The 18,040-nt window shown below is 46.3% G+C and overlaps 1 protein-coding gene across 13 annotated transcripts in view; it reads right to left on the bottom strand.

Moving 5' to 3' along the window:
- Nucleotides 1-18,040, bottom strand: part of LOC115399264 (transcription factor COE3) — a 68,513-nt gene that overhangs the window by 15,791 nt on the left and 34,682 nt on the right. For 4 of the 13 annotated variants that reach the window (XM_030106544.1, XM_030106550.1, XM_030106548.1 and 1 more), the window contains exons 7-10: nt 11,752-11,833; nt 9,455-9,596; nt 4,523-4,656; nt 4,192-4,318 (exon numbers count right to left, since the gene is read on the bottom strand). In XM_030106544.1, coding sequence (XP_029962404.1) covers nt 4,192-4,318; nt 4,523-4,656; nt 9,455-9,596; nt 11,752-11,833 — 485 coding nt within the window. The remainder of the gene's footprint in view (nt 1-4,191; nt 4,319-4,522; nt 4,657-9,454; nt 9,597-11,751; nt 11,834-18,040) is intronic. The other 9 variants (XM_030106545.1, XM_030106549.1, XM_030106557.1 and 6 more) reach the window with 3 other exon arrangements.

Here is an 18,040-nt window from a genome sequence, read left to right as displayed (position 1 = left end):
AACCGAGCACCAAGCCCAGCCCTGTAGGACAGGAAATGAAAAGGAAGCTCTCCATCTGATCAGCTTGTGAGGCTGGGACTTCAAAGTAACGGCAGGGCGGAGGAGAGACATAAGGATAGGCCCAATTCACAGGCTGGACAGCGCAGGGCCCTATCTGATGTGCTCCGATAAAGACGTCTGTGTTTGTTTATTTAATGTCTTTTTGTGTTTTTGGTGGGGAGGAGGGGATAAAGTCCAAGACCACAAAACATTTTGTTCCTCTTTCTAAGAGTGGAACAGGATGTGAGTTTAATTTTGGACTTGAGGACAGGATGAAACTATTTATATTTCTGGATTTCGGCACAGAAAAGTTGCCATAGTTTAAGTGAACATGTATTGCGAGACAAATATTCTGGCAGAAATTTAGATTTTTGTGTTTTATCGGCACGCATATAAAAGGAAATAGTATTTCAAGTGTAGCTATGAAAGCGACCTTACTGCTGCACCAACAACGTCTTCCTTTTCCATCCCTTACAGGGTTGACATTTCTTGATCTCCACCAGTATTGAGTGAAGCCCACATGACCCCTTTGTCCTTATGTTGATGAATGACTGCCTCATACCCATTTTGTCAGATTTTGGTGCAGTGGAGTCGATAGCGTCACCTTGACGAGGAAAGTTTGTGATCCATCAGCCCTCAAGGCTGTCTGGCCACAACTAAAGCCCGGCGTGAACCGCCCGCTGTATGGGGCGTCCGCTTCATCCAAAATCCTTCACCCAGTGTGCCGCGGCTTTGTGAGGTCGAGCGAGTGGCTCTTATTACTGCCGCTTTACAGTAAGGTGGGGGGGGGGGGGGAGAGAAAAAAAAAAAAACATGGAAAAAAACACTTGACTTGTACTAATAGCTGAGAAGCCATGCTGGTCACCAAAGGTCTGAAGACGAAGCACCCTGTCAGTGCCCAGCTTGGGAAATTAGCAAATAATGTTCCCTTCCCCCTGACAAATGTGTGACAGCTCGCCTTCGCCAATCATTCTCTCCTAACGTTATGATGCATGTCCTGGATCCCCACTGGAGGATACAGGCGAAGTTTACTGACCCTCAATTTACCCATGACAAATGGGGTCCCGGTAAATGTGCGTTTTCTGGGGCGCGGAAGGGGTTCATTTTAAGCAATCCTGGTTATGTGGATGTCACTGATTAGGATAAATAGTGGCGGAGTGTGTTAGGACTGCTTGCAGAACCATATTACCAAGGGCCTGCATCGCTGCCCCCGGAGGGGAGCGCTCATGGAAACTTGGCCAAGATAGAAAACCAAAAGCTCTGATGCAATTAGGAGCTTAAATTGGATGAATTGTGCGCTCGCGTTTTTATTTATGATTTACTCCTTCATATACTCCTGTAACTACACAGTAAAAAGGTTAAGGTGCTGCAAACGAGGCTGAAAATTGAGACGTTTTGTTTAGAAATGTTCCATCAAGCCAGCTCACGCTGTTTTCAGTCCTTAATAAAGTGTAAAGTATAATAAAGTATTGACTCAGGTACAGCCACGACTTTCTCCTTTTGATTTTTCCACAACCTTGCTGACAGTTGGTTCTACCAGCCCTGTCCTGACCAATGGATAACCAATACATGGATTAGACAGAGGACAAGCCAGCGAGTTCCAAGGGACAGTGTTGTCCGAGAAGGTAAAAGGTATAGACTGTAAAATAGAAAGGAATAGGCAGCATGTCATTTCTTTAAAAATGTGCCAATTAAAGAAGTTATAAGCTACTTGAAGCGGCCGGTAATTTACGGCGTAGTAAAAGTTTTATATAGTGGGGCATGTCTGTTTGTCTCATTAGTGTTTTAAAACATTCAATAGTCAATGCCAACAGGATTATTTGACATACACTACAGGGTGCTCCCTTTCTGAGAATGGATTGTGAGTTTTGGAGTGGTTCCAGGGTGCTAACCCGAGTGAGGACGTGTCCCTCTGCTGTTCGAATCGACTGCAGTCTCCTCTGTGTTGACTCTTAGTAATTTGTGATAATTTCTTAAATTGAGCGAGTTAAATCTCCACAATTAGGGTGGTGGTGCAAGAAGAGTCAACATGAAAAAAAAAAAAAAGGGGGGGCAGGGGGGGTCTAAAAAGGCACTCCTCTCAAGCCGTGCTCTCAAGTCACGCTTGAAGCCATATGCTTTGATAAGCAGACCTTTGATATGCACATGGCGCTCTCCAATATGACACCAGAACATTCAGTGCCTTTTAGACCGCGGTGTCGCCACGTACCCTTTTCAGCCCGCGTAATCTGCCGCCGTAACTCCGGGTCATTTCAAATCTATTTGCTCATGTAGTCCCATTTGTTCAAGTGCCGTAGCGCACCGGCAGAAAAGACCTGGCTTGAAATGAGCTGTTTCATTCTTAAATACATGATCCACTCCCCTGCACTCCATGCATCAGCCAATTCACTTTTTAATGCCGGAGAGAAGTAGCTAACATCCTTTCACCTAGCAATTACTGTACATATGAAATCAGCAGCACCTAATTCTGGCGTTATGCATTCTGCTCCCTTTAACGGTTTCATTCTTTAAAGCGTCAACCCTTGTACAATCAGGGTGAGCCACACAGGGAATAGCGGAGCAGAGGAGCCGGACTTGTCTATTGGTGACTTTCTCTTTTAATTCACCGCACTAATCAATTGTACCACCGTTGCCTCCAGGGGTAATTGTATCTTTATACTAACTGGAAGTGAGTAGGAACCCCGGGAAGACAGAGAGGAAGAATAGAGGGGAGGAAGAAAAAAAAATCAACAAAGATAGAGAGAAGGGGACACGTTTCCCCAGTAAAACCTGATGGTAATCATCCCAATCCGCTTAGCCTCTGTGACTAATGGGGTCTGTTCTTAAGGGACCTGGCACTTTCACTAGGGTGCTATAGAAGCCATTAATGTCTTAACTTATACACCTTCTCAGGGCTGTGCAGTAACACACGCACGCAGGCACACACACACACACACACACACACACACGAACCGGGAACACACACACTTACGCTACATCACTCACTCTCACACAAACAGACACACATACAGTTACGCAGCCACACCACACTCCTGTTTCATTATCCCGGTGCCTTGTTGGCCTCTGCTCCGCTCCTGCTAGGGAGGTTAAATGCAGGAGAGCTGGGCCAGACTGCACGGTTGGAAGAGAAGGGGACGGATGGCTGGGGGTGGGGGTGGGGGTGGGGGTGGGGGTGGGGGTGGTGGTGGTGCTGGAGGTTTGGGGAGCGAGAGAAGGGGCGGGGGACTTGATGAGAAACAGCTGCCCCGGGATGGAGGGGTCTGGATGGGGTTTCAGGAGGTGGGGTTGTGTGTTGGGTGGGGGTGGGGGGGGGGCGGCTGCAGCTCCAGCAGAGTGCTGGCCTTGCTCCGCTCAAGGCCAGAGTTGTGCTGAAGGCCTGGGAGCACTGGGGGGGGGGGGGGGGGGGGGGGGGCTTCGACGCGCCCCCATTTTATTCTGCCCATCAGAGCTGGAACAGACAGAGGCTTCCAGGTCAGACAGGCTCTGACCCCCGCGACCTCTGCCTCCTCGCCAATGATGACAGATAAGACCACCACTTCCTTCTGTTAGCCAAGATAATCAGATCCTTTACTTAGAGTTTGACACACACACACACACACATTCATTCACACACACACACACACACACACACACACACCACACCTCCTTCATCTCGTTGCGCACTTTCTCTCCAATGAATTCATGTTGAACACACATGAGAATAACTTCAGACGTACTCATGCACTTAACCTAGATATTGCATTTCTAATCTGATTCATAAAAAAATGAAACCACATTTTGGGCTTACAGAATCAGCAAATTAGCAGAAAGCATTATCTGTATCACTGAAGGATAGATAAAGAGAATTGGCAGACTGAGTTATCCTGAGTTTAACGGGGCTCGGCAACGCCCTCGTACGACGGCAGGTCAGAGGGGGATCGAGTTGCACTTGTAGGAGCCCCTCTACCTACGACACGGCGCTTCACGAGCCGCGCGGCTCTCGCACAGTTAATATTCAGCGAGCGGGGCCCTGGTTAGTTCATTATTAGAGCCTGGACTCAGGGCTGAGGGCTCCATCCAGAGAGAGGGGAGAAGGTGGGGTGGGAGGGTACAGCTGAAGCCTGTAGAAAGAGAAACAGAGAAGAGAGAGAGAGAGAAAATGTTTTGACTCACCAGTATAGACGAATCTCCCAGGGGCGCCTTTGCAGAACTGCTTGGACTTGTAGGACAGCGTGACTTCCACAACGCCGGGGATGTGCCGAGGTGGAGTCTGGACGCGGATGGCGTGGGGAGTTATCAGCTGGATTACAGACGGGGAAAAGAAAAGAAATAATGAGCCCTGTGCAATAACAAGCTACAGAGCGTGTACTGTTATCACCGCCGGCAGGACGCCCTCTCCAAACAGTTTTAAACTTTCCAAATATTTCAAGAAAGACGTTCTAAAAACCGAAACTCTGCACATATCGGTTGGATTTGGGGCGGATCTGAAAAATCGGCGTCATACCTCACTCCATACAAGCATGGTGCCGAACACAACTTGTAGGCCGTCGAAGAAGTTGTCCCCGATGATGATGACGGTGGCTCCTCCAGTGGTCCATCCCTCGCTGGGGCTGATAGCCTTGATGCATGGGGTGGCTGCTTATCCAACACAAAGAGAAGAGCAAATTCAGCACCTATGCTTCAACACTCGGGTGCACGTCTCTTTCCACTCCGACACATAACTGCACCACCTCTGCGTTCAGCCCTCTACGTCTCGCTCACAAAGACATATCATGGAAATTGCCCCCGGAAAGGAAAAAAAAAAAAAAAAAAATGATGGATTTGTCCTTTAAGGCACGAGAATCAAAATCATTTATCAGCGCGCTGGAGTGGTGTAGTTAAGCAGACCCTTCAAATGGTCCACTTCACAAAGGCTAAACGCCAGGCTCACCAGGAAAATGATTTGATGGAGCAAATTATGTGTCAGGGCAAATGTAGCTATCAGAATTGATTAAGCATGCACTCGCATGTACAGTAAAAATTTCAAAGTTGAACACATCTTAAATGAGTCAAGAATACAGGCTGTTAAAGTGGAAATGACAAGCGAAAGCTTTGCTGGTTCATGTTATTTCATTACCTTTGTTCTGCATGTGCAGTACAGTGGAGGAACACCGAGTGTAGTTTCAGGTTTCATAACGTGAAATGCACTCATGAATTATTCAGCTTGACTTTTTTTTTTTTTCTTGCTTTTTGTGATCGATTCAATCCATTTCATATTGTTTATTACAATGCTTTTCATCTGGCATGACTTCTGCTACGTAGCTCCGCCATTCATCAACAGTCTGGGTTGTTATTATAATCTAATTTGAGTGATCTGGTGCCTTACGTTCACTGTCATTTGATGCATTACCTTAATATGGTGTTCAGCACAACACCGTGTTTACAACAGAAATAGTGAGACAGCTCGCCATAAAATAGCAATATCAAATTTAATCTATTTCCATCAATATCTTTTAATACACTATGAATTGTGCATGTTTTCCTGTTCCTCAAAATGTGAGCAACTATTTCTGCAAGTTCTTTTTTCTTTTTTTTTTTTTTTTTTTTTTTTTGCTTTACAAGCTCAGTTCTAAACCTCTATTATCCTTTCCATCCAGTAAGTAAATCACAGTCAGCCATTGTTGTATGGATCACCTCAGACAAGACATCTCCCTTTGTTTGCCTTGCTGTTGGGTCTGTTCAGGTCATGTTTGCTCTCTCTCCCTGCCCATAAAGTGCACACACACACATTGGTACTACAGGGAATCTGACTTTAACAGGCGCTGTTGACTTCATGCTAATCACCTCGTACAGATTTTCATTTGTGAGGCCTGGAGGAGTGACATTTGCTTTCCTTAATTGCGAAGCAGAGCGTCTGAAAGAGGACCAACCCTCTATGGGCATGCCGGGCCCCCTCTAAGGGCCTGACCTTCATCAGTGCGGACGATTACAGCAAATAATTCACCCTTCAAAATTACTGTAAACAAATTGACTTTGGGGATGAGAGAGAGGGGGGCAGAAAGGAGGAGGAGGAGGCAACAAGAGGGCCTGATGGTGACGGTGACTGTTGGGGGGCAGCTGCAGCTTGAAACCGACGAGACGCATACACAATCACACGTGCACACACACCACACACACACACACACACACACAGGCACACAAACACAGACGCACCACCTCGGAAATCCCAGTGCCCCCTCCCACGTACAGAAGGACCCATGGAGAGGCAGCGACCGAGGCCCTAAGCCGTCCACCCTTCTGCCTGAAAATTTGCATATGTCTCAATGCACAGACAGAGAGGGGAGCATGTGCTGAATGGGGACCGTGGCGAAGTGGATTACACAGTCAGCGCAGGCGATCTGATGACAGACACGCACAATGCCCCCTCAGCAGATGATAGGCATCGCGAGGAGTGGCGGATGAGGATGCAAAGAGGCGGCCTGACTGTTGCATCACTAAGTCTTTGCAAACTTTGGTTTCACAAAGGATGAAATTAACTTGATTTCAATTCACATGTCACGGCGAGTTTTCATTTTGGTTATTTTGCGTTTGAAGCGTCACCCTCTTCACTTTGTTGGTCTACTTAAAATCGCTCGGAGATCCTGTCTGTGCCTTGAATGGAATGCCTGCTGCCGATTTGTGATCTGTTCTAATCTGTCTCCGCTCTGGTTAGGGTTAGCTGCAGAGGACGTCAAAACTGATCTGAGATCTGAGCAGAGGAGGTCTTAGCTCTAGTATTGTGACACTCAAACAGGTCTGATGTGGCCCCATGAAGCCGTCCTTTGTTCTGCCTGCTGAAATGTGTTGTAATTGTGCTGTGGGATGTCCAGATGGTCGGTTGATAGTGCAGCTGATGGGATTATACCTTTTACCTCTCCCTGGGCCATCTGTTCCCTTTGACTCTCTCTCTCTCTCTCTCTGTGTGTCTCACTCCCCCTCTCTCTCTCTCTCTCCCTCTCTCTCACTCGCACTCTCTCCCTCTCTCTCTCGCTCATACTCTCTTCTTCTCTTTCTCCTGTCCTCCTATCCTTTTCCCCCCTTCTCCGCTCCTTCTCTTTCTTCCTCTTAGGCCCAGCAGTCTGGATTCACTTGTCTTTATTGCATAAACCCTAACAGCATTACAGCCACTTGGCATGCAAATGAGGCAGGCGCTGCAGGCTCTATGCTGAGTCTCCTATATTGTCTGGGGCTCTATAATGGTGGAACTGAGCTGAGGAACGTGTGTGTGTGTGTGTGTGTGTGTGAGTGTGAGAGAGATACATTCTGTGTTTGTCTGCATGTGAGTGGGGGGCGACGCTGTGTGTGTGTGTGTGTGTGAAAGACTCAGCTATTTGTGAGCATGTTTATGCACCTTTGAGCCTGAATCTATACATGTCTGAGTGACAGGCCGCCACAAAGCACATTCGTGTCTGAATGCATAATATGCTTGTTGTGTGACAGTACACACAAGTGAACAAAAATGTCACATGGTGAGTTTTCAGTCTGTCATCCGCCGGGCCTTGCCCCTCCTGCACCAATAGGGGGCAGCACTTCTTGATCAATGCCAGCCGGCACAAGTGCAGTGTGAGCCGTGAGAGGGAAGGATGCCTCTGTGTCTCAGCCACACAGCCAGCCAGCCGCACATATGAGGCTTCTCGCCCAGTGAACTCCCGCAGAAGAATGCGTTGCTAATTTAAAGCCCGCTGTCTGTCTGCCGGCGAGTTGTGAGAGCAGTATGGAGGACGGGGCTGGAATTACGCTTCATGACCGGGTCCTCTTCTCTCGTGTGTCACATCCCTGTTTGTTCGAGGTGGGCCTAAACAAAGTGAGCGATCGCTGTTGATGCATGGTAAATTAGTTTGTTCTGAAGCTAAGGAAAAAAACAAAACAAAACAATAGATCTTAAGTTGTGGGCGCGCACGCGGTTAAGCGGAGGGAAGCTGTATCAAAGTTATGAGACAAAGACATGTTCAACTGGGCGGTTGACAATAGCTTCTTTTCCTGCTTTACGGGGCATCACTCTGCTGCTTTGAAGAGTGTGGTGAAGAGAGGAATAAAAGGATGGGTTGGGGTAACCTGTAAAGAACACAAGCACGCACGCACACACACACACACACATGGATACACACGGAAAACACAGGGGGTCCCAGGGGAGCGGGGGAACATGGAGGCAAGGGCTCAACCTCTTTAATTGCTCTCCTCATTAAGAAACTGGTTGCTAGGCGATCCACACCTATCGTGTCATAAACGTGAAACACACAAACAGAACGTCAGCGAACATAATGACTTTGGTGCTCCGGGCAGGACTTTAATTATTTGATTTTGTTCTCCAGTAGAGGAGTCATTAATAAAGACAAAAACAAATAGATTAGCTTTTCCCCCACTAGGACTGGAGAGCACTGAGATATATTAATTGTCTGGTCTTTTTTTTTTTTCTGTATTAGTAGTTGTTGTATTAAACATTACATTTGCTTTTGGTGATAGAACCATTAATGCCCATTAATGTGTAGAGAAGCTTGTTTTAGTCAGTGGTGTATATAAACTGTTTGCCCAGCCATAATTGGCTCTTGAAATCTAAAGATAAGCAATTTGCACAATTGGCCTAAGTTAGTTCACTTTCTCGCTCACCCTTCTTTTTTCTTCTTACAATGTTTCAGCTGTGTGTGCTCCCATCTGCAATTGGAGGCCATGAGGGTCAAGAGGTTATGTTTAGTGCATTTTACTTTTTGGATTTCCCATGGTTTGGTGGTCCGTCTTTTCTTTCTTTTGGCTGAGAAGGCAATCAGTCTATCATATGGAATCAGTTGGAAGAAAAACAGTAAGTTCTGTTTTTCTCATAGGCAGACCCCCACTACCACCGCCCGTCCACACACACACACACACACACACACACACACACACACACACACACACACACACACACACACACACACACCAGCCGCCCCCCTCCACTCCTCCTTTCTGTCTTTCTCCTTCTTTCCCCCTGTTTCAGCTCTCTCACAGTTAAATCCGCAGAACTCAATGGCAGGAAATTGACCTCACAGCCAAATTCTTAAGCAATTTGATCATGTTTCGCATCGGGCTTTCAGGACAAATGTAGGTGCATTAGGGAACTGGAAGTCGTATAACATTTTTTGAAAATCATGAATTAGCTAATGTATGATCATCATCATCATTAGCGAGACTGAAATCATAAACACACACACACACACAGAGTGATGCACACTTTTTCCAGTCGAGCCTTCAGCAGCAGGAATGAGAGAGGCAAAAAGCAACTGAAAAAGTTTTCAAAAAAATGAAGATGATGGAGGAACAAAAAAATTCAAAAGGTGCTAGAGGCGACTACGTTTGTGATCTGAGGGAAAAAAATGGGAGGATGGCTGAAAGAACTAAGAGAAAAAAGAGCGAAGCAAATTATAAGATGTAAAAATGTGCCTACCATTCTCCAGATAAGGAGGCGTACCTTCTGAAGGGTCGAGTCTGCGAGCCCTTCGCCCATGCTTGGAATTGTTGTGTACGAACATGTTGTCAGAGACAGCCAAGACATGGCCATCCACATTGACGGTCGTCGATACGACAACCTGCAGCAGGAGCAAAGTTATCACATTTTAATACGCAAGGCTGTAAGATCAAGGTTAATGCAGAGGAGGACAACATAGAAGTGAAGCGCTGATCTACTAGGAATACATGAGGGCCTGAGAATTTCTGTGTCCAGGTTGATTGCAGCGGTCGTATTCTTTGGCCGTATCGCATTACAATTACGCTCGCTTCTCAGCCATTTTGCCCTCGCTTTTTAGCGTCTAGCATTTATGTACAGCTAATTGACTTTTCGATCACTAAAATACCATTTCCGTTTACCCACTCCGCCGACTGTCATCATAGCCGAAGCTCGGAATTATTGATCAGCTTGTCCATCTATTTGAGGATGGAAGGCCTCCCTTTTAAAATATTACTGGAGTCATTAGCAGCTGAACCCGGACTCCATCCCATCACTCAACAAACATTTTACTAGGATCAGATTCCAAGCCACACTCCATATTTCATAATGCTTATTTTTGTTGTTGTTTTTTGGCTACCACAAGTCCAAACAGCGAGCCGCGTGTGAATGGCCAAAGTGTTTCTGAGCCGGAAACAGAGAGCCCCTCTCAGGTTTGCTTCGCCGGTAAGTGACCTCGGTATAGCAGTGGAATTTAGGGGGGTGCGTTTTTTTTTTTTTTTTTTTTTTTTTTCTTCTTGGGTTTGGTTTGGGAAGGGTGAGGAGGGGGTGTAAAGGAGGGGGGAGGGAAGAAAAGGGGAAGTGAAAGAGCTCCATTCTTGTGAGCAGGTTCAGAGCTGGGCCAAGCTGAGGATGATGGATTGGGCCCTTTCTGGCCTCCAGCTGGTTTTGGGGGGTAATAAGTAGAGTGGAAGGCATGCAGAATACACAACTTTGGCCAGAGAAACACCTATGGTAGAGCATCTGGAAATCTGTTCAGGAGGAAAATGGCAAACTAACTGTTGGATGATCATCAGCACTAATAATAATAAAAAAAAAGACAGCTCTTTTTGCTTTTTATAGTTTCCCAAAAAATAAAAAAGTGATGCAAAAACTTAGTTCTTGCATTCTTTTTGACACACAGAAGTGAGAGGTGAAAGCCCTTGGTGGCTGTCATGCATCAGTCCACATTCACCCTGAGGGAAGATTTGAGGAGGCAGGGGAGGTCTGATGGTGGTGACATCAGGAGGGGACACCCTGTCTCGTCTGTTTCATGTCGAGGGCTTCCTCCTGGAGGATGCTGGCTTCTGTGTCTGTCACGAGGCAGCGCTGCCAGTTACGGACGCCCCCCCGCCGTTTGTCGTCACCGCGATAGGACAAATCACACTAAACACGGGCTGTCTCACCTTGACCTAGTGGGCCGCTCGCGGTGAAAATGTCTGGGCTGGACGGATGGATGGATGATAAATGGATCAGCAGGAGGTCAATAATTCTAAGCCTTGACTACTTTGACACATCAGATGTGAGCGGGTTAAAAAAAAACAATAAAAGTGCTCAGTGGTCGTGTCCTGTTAGTGTAAATTGCTCAACTCTGTCAGCTTGCAGAAATGATGGTTTTCAGATGGCTCAAGGTGGTTTTCATTGGCCACATTAAGAAATGCATAAATATGACATTAAATTTATGCATATGTGGGTAAGAAGGAGAGAGGGATGTAGAGAAAGCAAACATATGCGCTCTCAGTGTGTATGTTTATGCATCCATATGTGTGTGTGTGCCTCTGTGTGTCTGTGTGCGTGCTTGCGCATATGTGTGCACAAGAAGGTATGCGCTTCCGCTGCCAGACAGATCCTGAGTTAACACTGTTGTTACATGTGGTTGGATCGTCCTCCCCTCTGCGCCGAGGCTCAGAAAGCTGTCAGGAACACAATTGATGGCACTCTTAAATCCTGTATCCTTATTTGTGTCAGATGGTATTCTCTAATAAATATTCTGTCCAGAGCACACAGGACACAAAATCCTTCACTCTCTCTTTGCCTGGGTTTTGCCTCCTTCAGTGCCAATAATAAAAATGTATTCATATGTGAATCTGTGTCAGTGTGACTTAGTGCAACGCAAGCAGCTGTAGCTGCACGTTTGCACACCTGTGTGTGCGTGTGTGTGTGTGTGTGTGTGTGTATGTATGTCTGAGAGAAAAAGGCAAGACAGTGAAAGACAGAGACAGAAATAGACGGAGCTCGAGTGCAAAATAGATTTCAGTCACCTGGAATCTGCGCATGTCTCGTGGATTCCCTGCATTCTTCAGACAGTTCTGATTGCACTTGAGAAAGAACTTTAGGAAGAATCTGAAAGAGAGCACAAAGGGACACACCGACAGCTATTAATACAGCTTTAAAGGCTGAGATGTTTACCTTTAAAGTGAGAGAATATTTTGGTTACATTCTGCAAATGCTGAAGTTCTGCATTCATTCATTCATTCATTCATTCATTCATTCATAACGCATTCAAAGGCAAGCTGAGAAGTCGCTCCTTATTATTCTTTGAAAAATCAAGCGCATCAGCCTCTTTGTGATCTCATCCTCTCACCTGAGTTCATGGGTCTTTCCCAACACCCATCTGCCACTAACATACAGGAAGTCACTTGATATTCCACCCACCTCTTTAATCCCAGGACACCCCCTGTGCAATTAAAGTTCTCCTGTTCAATAGGGAAGCAAATGAGGCCCACCTGTGACCAGGTCTTGTTTGAAGAGCATCAGGGATAAAGGACCTAACAAGGTGAGAGCGCGCCACAAAACTTATAGTCCTGTCAGGCAATTAGGCGGACACTCCTGGGACTACCGTATGCCACACACACACAGACACACGCACATAACGCATACACACACCCATGTACTTGTGGGTGGGTGAAGCAATTATGCCACAAATTACAACCTGGCTAATCGTCTCTGAACAAATGTCACGTCTGAGTGAGATCTGGGCTTGGTTAGTTTGTAAGCAGCCGTCTTCTCGGGCTTTCTCTCGGGGTCTCGCTGAATTTATTGATAAGGCCTCGTATTGAGAGCTGGATATCAGATGTGGCCTCGCAGACACATAACAGACGGAGTGAAGAAAATTAACAACAGGCGCAATAAGAAAAATTATCTCAGATATGGCCTATTGTGTGAAATCTTACACGACCACACAGAATAAACAATGAAATCGACTTGTTGTTTTTACAAATTCTCCCCACTGAATCATGACTGATTGTGCCATTGCTTTCTCCAATTCATTATAAATACAGCGCTATGATATTTATTTTTCATCACATTGCGCGAGCATTACTATATGCAATACCGCGGTTTCCATTGTAATACTAACTTGGCTCACAGAATCGCGGCGGCTCATTGGATTACCATAGATTGCACCATAGATTCGCCCTGCCATTTCATTCAGCTAAATACAGTGGCTTGTGTGGCCTGTGAGGACGCTTTCACAACACTTAAGACTTCTCGTTCGCCCAGTGGGATCCCGGCCAGGCCATAAATCAGAGTCTGAAATGACCCTCCTAACCCGGGCCACATTAACACATGCACTGGTCATTTAGAAGCGTTCTTCGATAGACTCCTATACCTTGTGCTCCACCGAGGGCCCAGGAGGGAGAGGAGAGGTGAGAAAATATTTTCACTCCACATCCAAGGAGCTTTGGCTCGGACATCAATAAAAGACGTTTTAACCCATGCCAGAATGCTGATTGCCTGTCGGTGTGCGGTGAGGCCATAAAAAACCTGACTTGTCATTAGTGCATTTCGCTTGATTGTGTTCACTGTGTTTTTGGGTTGCATCTGTTGGCTGATCATCAAAATGACCATTATGTACTCTAATTCCCTGACCCTGTTTTTATTTCCCCAAAGAGTCATAATGTAGAGCAGCAGACATCTGCGGAAAGCAGACCTGAAATACGACTTTTATTTGTCTGTCGCCTCTCATACAGATTGGGTAAGGCCAGTGGTGTTTGTTTGTGCACGCGTGTGTGCACGTTTCCACACGTTGGTTGGGGGGGGGGTTTTTTTTTCCTCCTTTTTTGCGAGCGCGTGCGCGTGCACGCCTCGCCCGTTGGTAGACAATTTATGTCAGCGCAAGAGATAGAATATATTTCCCCGGCAATGCACTGACTTCATAAAAGAAACACATTACTTTCGGAGTTAGTCTTGTCTCTTTTCTTGGATACTTTAATGCTTTTACATACTGTTTCTTCTCCAGCAAAACCAAAAGTTAAGAAACAATAAACACAAGAAATTGAGTGCCCACGCGATCATAAAGTAGCTCCTTTATGTTTACTGTTATGAAGGCAATTAAGCACAATTTCTCTCCTAAAAAGATAAGCTTAATTTTCATAGTCCGCAGCAGTGGCAGTGCTATAGCATCCATTACATTTGAGTTGGTTAAGATTCTCCATGAGCGCAGTGCAAATTGGTCCTTGGTGAAAAGGAGAGCAATTAAGACGAGGCCCCTCTCTCTCTCTCTCTTTTACTTCTTAAATATCTACAGAAGTTTGTGCTGGTGTTTTGGCACGCACAGAGACAAAAGGAGGTTGTTTAATTGTTTTTTAATGGGATATCAAGTCGTCGCTGCCATTAGATGTTGGCAATGGAGGGCAAAGGGGGATAGAGAGAAAGAATGAACTGCAATTAGGTTTGATTAAAGCTATCCTTCTCAATAATCAGCTGTTCTGACAGGACAGGGGGACCCTGGTGGCCGCTGAGATGGAGGAAGGTGTTGAGTGATATTAAGGCCAATGAAGGGGATATTAACATGGCTAATTAAAGCTCTTCCAAAGCCGGGAGAGGAGGCTCTCAGTGGACCGCACTGGATGAAATAATCGGCCAAGGCAGCTATCAGTTGGAGGAGAGAGAGAAAGGGAGTGTGGAAAGGGGTGGGGTGTAGTCCATCGGAGAGAAGGGGGGAGTAGAGGGAGGGAAAGTGGGAGGCGTAAAGGAAAACTATGAAGTGTGAAGAAAGACAAAGAGGAAGACATCGACAGGCACATAGAGAAAGACTTCCAGGGCAGCCGCAGAAGCTCATTTTGACATCAACCCCTCTCTCTGTCTGCATGCCCGAAGTCTGCCAGTATAACTAAGACCTGACATCGGCTTTTATCTCCGACAGCTAGTCATACAGGTCCACAAATCAACGTTAAAACAATCCTGCTCATGCCTTGGTCTGAGGCAATTAATACGATTCTCCTGTAGTACCTCCATGCTCGCCCACTGCCGAAGCTACTAATCATGCCATAATGATTTCTCTCCCTCTGGTCAAAGGGGAAATAGATTGTCTCTTTAGTAATGCAGCAGGCTCTGCGCCTTCCACTCCCTGGCTTCACAGACCCGGTAATTGAGGAGAAAAAGGCCGACTTTGGCACTTTGACTGATTTGAGGGCTGCTAGACCCTCTTATCTTTACTCTGATCATTTTAGGCTGACACTCAAAGGAAGACCCATCGCCCTAATTCTAGCTCACCCTCTCCTATCATCAAACAGGAGGGAAATAGAAAAAAAAAAGAAGAAGCGAGTGGGGGGAGAGAAAAACAAACAGGCGAGGTGAGGAAGGCCTTCTCTCATTTAAATGGCCAACTTAATTGCCGGGTTGATGTCACTCATGCATAAATGTCCATCCCTTTGATTTGAGTGAAGAGGGCAAATAAGGATAATGTTGTATTATTAAGAAGGCGCTATCGACAGTGGAGGCCAGCAGTCCTGTCAATTTTGCTTCTTCTTTTTTTTTTTTGTTCATTCTTTATTTAGATTTCTCCTCTTTTTAATGACTTGGGAAAAAAAAAAATCCTAAGCTATGTCTGAGCTATTTGGAATTTATTTCACTCACTGACTCCTTAAATTACTTACTCGGGAGTATTTTATTTTTCTCTCCAATAGTACACCTTGTTCTCATTGTTCAAAAGAGCTTTCCCATATTTACTTCGGCCGTTACACAATACACTGACAGATGGCCACTGTATCTGTAAGAGTCAGGTATTGACAACTCTAAGCTCCTGATTGGTGCCCCAGCACTAATGACTAGCGTGCGGTGTCCACAGCCGGCAGCCATGACAGTGAGGTCATCCGTTGCGGGGCGGTGAGTATCGATCACCACCCAGCTCCAGCCCATCAGGCCCCAGCTGCCTCCCAGACTCAATGGGCCCCTGTTACAAGAGCCCTGTAAGAAACAGCTCCCAACACCAGACTACAATCTGCTGACACCAGATCTCTACGCTGAGATAGTAGTACACGGGTCAATAGCGTATCGGATTTCCAAAACGCCAGGGTCTTAATGTCAAGCCTCCTGCCTTCCCTACCTACTGCTCCAGTTATTAGGCACTTCAGTGAACTGCATTCAGATCCCTGTTGTGACAAGGCGGAGCAGGTAAAACGAGAAATAGAGACACTTATAGATCTTAATCTTCCCGAACACTTATTTATGCAACTGAGTGGGCTCGGATATATTTGCCAGTTAAGTCCCTGGGAGGCCGAACTGAGCCGCCCGGCCATTTCCGCAGCATTCTGGTTTGCCACTGTCTTCTCTCGTCAAGCAGAGCTGTTTTTCTCGCCTTAGCCGAAGTAAACCACAGCACATTAACAATATTTGCTCTACCCCTGTACAAGCGCCAAGGGACCAGACCCACAGATCCTATCACTTCTTTATCAGGGAACAAGTGCCTCACTATCCAACCTTATTGGGTTTGGAAGATTAACCCCTTCCACTCACGGGCTCTGCCCGCCTCCTCCGAGAGCAGCAAGGCAGATGTCACTGTGATTATTATGGTTCAACATCAAATATCCCAACTACACTTCACAGAGAATTTATTGAGTATTTCCAAGGCCTTTTTTGTGTTTATTTCTTTGTTTTTTCGACCGCTATTGTCGGTTCATTTTGTTGTTTCATATTTCATATTTTTTGCTGGTGGTGTGTGTGTCGTGCGGGTGTCACAAATAATTTATGTGCTTCCTCTGCAACGTAAGATGTAGCTGTGTCCCTCCATTCATCCCTCTTTACCCTCTCCTCCACCATCCCCCTTTTTCTCTAATGGGCAGAGTGGCATTGACATTATTTCACTTGAGGATCCCTCACTCTGTCAATCCCTCTTCATTTACTCCATGGCTACAGGACTCATTATGGTATCTCTTCCTCCTCCTCTCCCTCGCACGCTCACTCATTCTCCTCACCTCCTGTCTCGCTCGCTCTCCGGCTATCCCTCTCTCTCTCTCTCTCTGGACACTGTTAGTTTCTTACTTAAGAGAATCGCTCGTCTTCACAAATGGTTTCACGTCAAACCCACTCCTAGCTAGCCCCCACTGATTCCCTTCAGGCTTTGGCACAGGTTTACTGTAACAGATTAGACGAAGACTCGGAGCTCCTGCTAACTATCCATCACTTGCTAACAGTGGACTAAGGCTGTGTGCTTTATGCAGCTTTTAGCTCCAGCCCGCCACATACTGCATGTTTAGCCCCAAGCTTTCTCTCTGCCTCTCCCATCCCCTCGCATCACGATACTGCTGAGGCTGTGTACTGTTGCACGCTGTTCTTTGTTTTACTCTGAATACAGCTTTTCTGTAGCAGGACTTTGAACACAATATAATAAGACGCACAACATAAATAATTCTGCATTGTTTTGTCTTGCACGGTCCTGTTGTGAAAAAAAAAAAAAAAAATGAATCAAACACTGGTTGCCACTTTAGAGTCAACACGATCTACATTTGAAGAGGAATTCTTAAATACAACTGAATCATCACCAGCACCGCGAAACCAGGTTATGATGGTGATTGCCGATAATGACTCCTGTGACAGTCGGCCCATCGTCGGTCGTAAGGTTGCTGACATTACAAGAAAATTCACACACGGTGACAAAGCAGCTCTCAGGAATATTTTATCTCCTCGCCAGCTGGCCGGCACGGAGGTATCTCCGGGTTGTTTTTTTTTTTTGCGCAGAAGGAGAAATACAGTGCTTTGATTACTGGTCAGCACTGCAGCTCGGGGCCTTGAGGAAATACCAGTCAGCACCTCCCTGCACTGGCGAGATGGAAGATAAGCATATGTTGGAGTGACTGGCCTGGGTGAATAGCAGTATTTAGGGTGTCGGACGTGGAGCTGTGGACGGCCCCAGAGCTGGTTCACAATGAGAGCCATACAGCGCCGTCCCTCTGCTGTGTGCACCTTGGACTGATCAGGCCCAGGCCGGGCTCACAGGAACACAGCTGTACAGGGACGGTCGGCGGGGGGGCTTTGACCGTTTACAGACAGCGCTGCCGGACCCAGCAGGCCAGCGGGGGCTGATTTGCATTTGGGTGTGTGGTTTTGTGTGTGTGTGAGTGCGTGTGTGTGTGTGTTGCATTTAGGTCAGTGAGTCAGTGGTTTTTTTTGCTGTCTGTCCATGCATGCTCAAATGTATGCCAGTGTATTTCTCCATCATATTATTACTAATGTATAATACATACATCCAAAGTGGCTGTCAGGAGTGGTCAGTCATCATGAAACATGAGGCAGCCACTCCGACAGCGCCACCACATTAACGCATTCTCA

The sequence above is a fragment of the Salarias fasciatus genome, chromosome 13, assembly GCF_902148845.1.
Source record: "Salarias fasciatus chromosome 13, fSalaFa1.1, whole genome shotgun sequence".
In the NCBI taxonomy this organism is placed as follows: Eukaryota; Metazoa; Chordata; class Actinopteri; order Blenniiformes; family Blenniidae; genus Salarias; species Salarias fasciatus.
The sequence above is the reverse complement of the archived record's forward strand: the minus strand, read 5'-3'. Positions and strand labels throughout refer to the sequence as shown.